The sequence below is a fragment of the Mastomys coucha genome, unplaced genomic scaffold, assembly GCF_008632895.1.
Source record: "Mastomys coucha isolate ucsf_1 unplaced genomic scaffold, UCSF_Mcou_1 pScaffold2, whole genome shotgun sequence".
Lineage (NCBI taxonomy): Eukaryota > Metazoa > Chordata > Mammalia > Rodentia > Muridae > Mastomys > Mastomys coucha.
In genome coordinates, this window is record NW_022196902.1 from 22,073,178 (window position 1) to 22,079,992 (window position 6,815).

At 38.9% G+C, this 6,815-nt stretch overlaps 1 protein-coding gene across 6 annotated transcripts in view; it reads left to right on the forward strand.

Moving 5' to 3' along the window:
- Echdc1 (ethylmalonyl-CoA decarboxylase 1) overlaps nucleotides 1-6,815 on the forward strand; it is a 37,411-nt gene that overhangs the window by 8,061 nt on the left and 22,535 nt on the right. For all 6 annotated transcript variants that reach the window (XM_031380698.1, XM_031380699.1, XM_031380697.1 and 3 more), the window contains exons 2-3: nucleotides 352-567; nucleotides 5,246-5,388. In XM_031380698.1, coding sequence (XP_031236558.1) covers nucleotides 354-567; nucleotides 5,246-5,388 — 357 coding nt within the window. In that variant the 5' untranslated portion in view covers nucleotides 352-353. The remainder of the gene's footprint in view (nucleotides 1-351; nucleotides 568-5,245; nucleotides 5,389-6,815) is intronic.

A 6,815-nucleotide genomic window follows, 5' to 3' on the forward strand; every position in this document is an offset into this window, starting at 1 on the left:
GGGTCCTCCAGTAGAACTATGTCCAATTTCCGGAGGAACCTCCAAACTGATTTCCAGAGTGGTTGTACAAGTTTGCAGTCCCACCAGCAATGGAGGAGTGTTCCTCTTTCTCCACAACCTCGCCAGCATCTGCTGTCACCTGAGCTTTTTATCCTAGCCATTCTGACTGGTGTGAGGTGGGATCTCAGGGTTGTTTGGATTTAGCCTAGTCTACTTACCTGGAGCTTACCTTCATTGTCAAGGTTTTCACAGTTCAAGAAGAAAGCTTTTTATTATATCCAACACAACAGTATAAAAATAAGAATGGGTCTCTTTTTATTGGGTCAACTGTATCCTTTTTTTCTTTTCTAGAAATGGCAAAAAGTCTTTTGGCTTCATCTTTGTCTGTAAGAACAAAACTCTTACAAACCGGAGTGTCACTTTATAATTCAACTCATGGCTTCCATGAAGAGGTAGTGAAGAAGATACTGGAGCAGTTTCCTGGTGGATCCATTGACCTTCTGAAGAAGCAGAATGGCATTGGCATTCTGACGCTAAACAACCCAAATAAAATGAATGCCTTCTCAGGTATGAGAGGTCTGCCTTCTCCAGACAGAGAATGACACTAAGTCATAGCCTGCTATCATGGTTTTTCTGGTCTTTCTCGGTGAAAAATGTTTGAAAGTCTTGGTATTCTTTGTAGAATATATGCACACAGATAACATTCTATAATGTGAACCAGAAATATTTTTGTAATTATGCATATGTTAATTTTTTAAGCCATGAGTACAAATCTCGATAGAAATGGACACTATTAAGTCAATAGGTTTTACCATTGGGTTGTGTCAACCATATTAAATTTTGATATGTTTATTGTTAGCCAATACTACTAGGAAGCAAGGGGAAAGAGATTTCAAAGATATTCTGTACATTGTTATAACTGTCATTGTCAGTTTTGATTATAACTATATCATCTCCCTCTTTGCACTCTTCTTTTTATGCTCCCACATATACACTCTGTCTTGTTCTCTTTAAAGTTCATGAATTCATTTTCATTGTTTGTCTCTGTCTCTTCATCTCTCCATCTCTCCGTCTCTCCCCCCACCCCGTGTGTGTGTGTGTGTGTGTGTGTGTGTGTGTGTGTGTGTGTGTGTATGTGTGTGTGTAGGTGCATTTGTGTATTTGTCCCTGAATACATGAGTGTAACCTGCTCAGTCTGTATGTTACTTGTCTGTATATGTTTTCAGAACTGACCACTTGGTTTTGGATAACCAAGCGCTCTCTCTTTCCTGGGGAATGCTTTTCTCCCATTTCCAACATTCCTGAATTACCTATAGTTCTTTGTATAGGGCTGAGTCCTCATGAACTTTCCCTTGTCCACATTGGCATGTCTGTTGGTATCATCCTTCTGGTCAAATTTAGGCAGTCATGTTGGTGAGACTTCATGGGTGTAGCTTCTGATATTTCTAGAAGAAACCATAAAGCAAACTCTCTCTTCCTCTGGCTTTTAGAATATCCCCCTCCCCTCTTCTACAATGTTCCCTAAACCTTAGGTGCAGGAATTGATGTTGTGAGTATATCAGGTGGAACTGAGCCATACAACTCTGCATTTTGATTGGTTGTGCCTTTCAGTATCCCTCACTCTCAAATTGATAGAATCATTTTTTTTAATTATTATTGTTTACACACAGAGAGAGAGAGATACATAAGTACAAACTGCTAAGTGCATTTTTGTTGTTTGTATTTATATGGTTTCAGTACTGACTACTTTGTATTGGTCTCACCCCAGAAGCTAATTCTATCTCAGCATTAATTAGTTGACTATATTCTTTGGCTAGGGGTGGGATCATGTAGGAGTTTACTTGTCTATTGATACTGCCATTTTTCAGGTCTTGTTTATACGACCATTTCTAGGAAATACTGTATCACAGCAGTATTTTCGTTCTGACAAGCTTTCCACCCCGTCTTACTTGGTGTCCCTTCAGCAGGATGTGCAGGAGCTATGATGTAGATGTATCCACTATGACTAAGCTCACTGCAGTCTGTTGACCTCTGAATTGAATTTGTTCACTTGTGGTTTTCTGTGATGGCCTCCATTTGGCTGCAAAGAGACGTTTCTTTGGTTTTGTTTTGTTTTATGAGAGGTAATAGCTACATTTGTCTGGGAGTATAAGGATAAGATTTAGAATGTAGTGAGGAATTATTCTGGCCTTAGCAAAGTAGTAATAGTAGATTTTTCTTCTGAGGTCCATGACTTACTTCACTACCACCAGGAAGTTGGCTAAGTTTCTAATACCAGGCATGATTTCCCATGTTGAGTGGACCTTCAGTAGATAGTAGATAGTTTCTGAGAAATACAAATATGTGAGTGCCACTGACTGCACATTTAAGGAGGTTGCCTTGCCATACCTGTTGCTTTGGTTCACAGATGTCACCTTTGTGTAGAACTATTGACTGCTTTCTTCCCTTGACAGCCTTCATGGTGGTTTTTGGTACCATGGATGTTAGACCACAGGGAAAAGGCTTTTATGTTAAACCCAGTCCAAGTCCTGTGTCCAGTGTTTTCAGCATTAGGGATTTACCTTCCACCTTTGAAAGACAAGCAAGAAGAACAGCAATAGTCTGTGTTGTTTGGGGAATCACTTGAATGACGTTGACTAGCCATTTAAAAATTTCTCAAGTCTGGTACTGGACATTTTGTTAGTCTGTGATTCTTATGACATTACCAGCCCAAGAGGCATAGTTTGCTTTGTGTGTGTGTGTGGGGGGGGGTGTGTGTTTACAGATATATTTATATGTGTGTGTGTTTACAGATATATATGTATCTGTGTGTGCATATAATTATATGTATTTTGTATATTTTCAGATAAGTTAAAAATAATAAGATTCCTTGAGGTTTTCTCAAAAGACCTTGGTGTTCTTTCTCCCTCCTCCTTTCTCTTTTATATTGACCTCCCTCCATCCTTTCTAGTTCCCATTTCTGTTTTCCTCTTTGTATCACCTTTATCTTGTTATTCTCCTCTCAAGTTCTCCACCTCACCTCATCCCTTCATACTTTCTGATTTTTGTGGTTTCTCCATGTTGTATACTCTCATTTGAAGATTTAGATCTAGAAACTGCAAATGAGAAAAGACATTTGTCTTTCTCAAGTCTGGGAAGACTGAATATAATCATTTCTAAGTCTGCCCAGTTACTTGCATATTTTGTGATTTTATTTATACTTACAGCTGAATAGTAATGTATTGTGTATACATACCACATTTTCATTACCCATCATCTATTGAAGGGCCTTTATGTTTTTTGCTTGTTTGTTTGTTTTGTTTTTGCTTTCCTTATTTCCTATCTGTTGTGAACTGGGTGGTAGTGTACATCACTGAGCAAGGATCTGGAATAGAATGTAGAGTTCTTTGGGTATATGGCAAGGAGTACTCTAGCTGAGTCACAGTAGGTTTATTTTTAGTTTTTGAGGATTGTTCATATTGATTTCCAGAGTGGTTGCACCAGTTTGCATTTTTACTTTTATCATTTAAATTGGTAGGCTCCGAAGTATTTTATGACATTTTATGTATTTACACATAATTCAGTCAGTTGTAGACTATGAATCCCAGCACTGGGCCTTTATGGAAAGGCCACTTTCATTCTGCTTAAGGAATTGAGACCTCCTTGATTACAGCAATGCTGACCAGCACAAATAGAATGCCAGACACAATGAGATTCATGTGTAATGTTAAATATTCTAGCAGCCATGATTTAGATATCAAAACCAAATAGGTAAAATTAATTATAATAATATAGTCCATTTAACTTCCTTTATTTAAAATATTTTTACCTAAGTAAAGAATATAAAAAATTTCATGTGAGATACTTTCCTTTCTGTTTTCATAGTCTTTGAAATCATTTATTACATTTAGAACATATCTCAGGTGACCATCCACATTTCAAGTGTTCAGAATTTACATATTAATGGTAGTAGCTCCATATATCTAATTATGTAGGGGGAATATTGATTTGATGCATAATGTGCAAAACAAGTAAAAACAGAGATGCTCTAGGTAATGATGCTTTATTACCATGTGTGGGGAGATGAACCCCCAGTGCCTTTGCTTAGATATCATCAAAGCAGATACTCTAAGGCTCTGAGCACATAAGATCTCCTCCAATGCTTAAAGTTTGCTGTACGTAGTCAAAAGAGTGAGGTTAAAATGAACTAGTGATATAGTTTTTTATATTCATGGTCACCATTATTGTTTAGGCACCTAAATATCATTTGTGAGTGAAGATACAGATTTGTCTATATAGGTTTATTCTTAGCCTAAATGTATGGATTATTTTTGTCTCCCAAATTATAAATAATTTGCATGCAAGAATATTTTCAAGCACACAGGACATTTTTGAGAAGTTTCTCTTTAAGTAGGCAGTACTTAGAAAGGATGATTTTATTTAGTTAGTTGTGAATTTTCATTGATCTAACATCTGCTGTAGCCACAGTCACTATTGGTTATGGCAGAATAGTGATTATTATTGACCTTGTAGGATTTTTTTTTCCAAAAACAAGTCACATGAAAAATGTTTTAAAATCCCATTAATCATATTGCAGATATTATGCCCCATGATGTGCATAGATAGAGGTTATTTATTACAGCTTGATATGACACTTTCTGCTGTTTCCATATGCTAGTGATCTAATGTGTAATCCATCAACTTTACTGCTGGTAGACTGTAAAGCAATTTTATATTGTACTCAGGTGTGTCGGTTTCCCAACCATGACCTTAACTTCTGTGTTTATTAGCCCTTTCCAGACCCAATGAACAATCAGTAGTCCTGCTGCGAGGACAGTTAGAATCTCACTTTGTTGTAGATTTTTTCTATCTGGTGTGTCATAAAATCTCACAGTCATGTTATGCTCATAAAGCCCATTGAGCTTGTTCGCTGAGACAGCATGTATTTGCTCTCTTTAGCATAGAAATAATTTTTCCTTATCATTTCCTTACTATAATATATTCCAATTTTTCTGTTCCTAGGACATTTATGATACATTCATATTTTTCTGCCTAAATACATTTGTCTGACTTCTGTGAATTTAATATTTTAAGGCAGAGTCTGTTTTATATACCTCATTTGTATAATCCATTATATCAAAACAATAAGGATTAGATAAATCTACAGTAAATCTTAATAAGTATGTGCCCCCCCGTCGTGCTTGGCACTTTCCTGTCTGTTCTCATCTCTCAGAGGTGTTTGTACTCCTTCTCTCTCCTCTGATAGGTGTCATGATGATACAACTTTTGGAAAGGGTAATTGAGTTAGAAAATTGGACAGAAGGGAAAGGCCTCATTATCCATGGAGCAAAAAATACTTTTTGCTCAGGATCTGATCTGAATGCTGTGAAGGCACTCTCCACTCCAGAAGTAAGTGCATACTCTGTGAACTTCCCCAAGGCTGCTCTCCTCAGGCAAGGCTGCTCTCCTCAGGCATGGCTGCTCTCCTCAGGCAAGGCTGCTCTCCTCAGGCATGGCTGCTCTCTTCAGGCAAGGCTGCTCTCCTCAGGCATGGCTGCTCTCCTCAGGCAAGGCTGCTCTCCTCAGGCAAGGCTGCTCTGCTCAGGCAAGGCTGCTCTCCTCAGGCATGGCTGCTCTCCTCAGGCATGGCTGCTCTCCTCAGGCATGGCTGCTCTCCTCAGGCATGGCTGCTCTCCTCAGGCAAGGCTGCTCTCCTCAAGCATGGCTGCTCTCCTCAGGCAAGGCTGCTCTGCTCAGGCAAGGCTGCTCTCCTCAGGCATGGCTGCTCTGCTCAGGCAAGGCTGCTCTCCTCAGGCATGGCTGCTCTCCTCAGGCATGGCTGAGAAAGCCATGCTTACCTATGTGCTTATTGTCAGAACTCTTCAAACAGTAGTTTTTGTATAAAGATTTGTAAGGAGAATAATAAGCAGAATTTGTATTGAAACTAGGAAATGTTAGGGAATGTCTTCCCTACAGGGTGTCTATTAAAGACATTTTGCTTGGCATGCTGAGATGACTCATCTTTGTGGTCCAAGCAGAGCACTTTTGGATATGCTAGTGTTTTAGAGAATGATTGTCTCTTGCTTTCAGTATTGCTCTTTACCTCCAGCAGTGCCTCTTCTTTTGTAATTTGATTGAATATTTTGTAAGAAAATTTTAAATTGTAGAAATTTTGGGTTCGTATAAAAGTTGCAAGAATAATACTGAGTCTCTAATGCCTGTACCCTCTACCCTTTGTTTTAGCATATTTCTTTATTGTAAAGATTTGTCAACAACTTACACACCAACATTAGTATTTTACTGCCTGTGAAACTTAGCTCTTTGATCTAGGATGTGGACTCTCAAAGAGTGAAGCTCATTGAAGTACAGAATAGAATGGTGATGTCACAGACACTAAGGGTAGAATGGGGGAAATTTAATTTTCAGTACACATGGCAAGTTAGTGCTATAGCATAGTGTCTGTAATGAGCAGGGCTGGAGTATATCCACCAGTGTTCTTACACACACCCTAGTGCTGGAGTATATCCACCAGTGTTCTTACACACACCCTAGTGCTGGAGTATATTCACCAGTGTTCTTACACACACACCCTAGTGCTGGAGTTTATCCACCAGTGTTCTTACACACACCCTAGTGCTGGAATATATCCACCAGTGCTCTAACACACACCCTAGTGCTGGAGTATATCCACCAGTGCTCTTACACACACCCTAGTGCTAGAGTATATCCACCAGTGCTCTTACACACACCCTAGTGCTGGAGTATATGCACCAGTGTTCTTACACACACACCCTAGTGCTGGAGTATATCCACCAGTGTTCTTACACACACCCTAG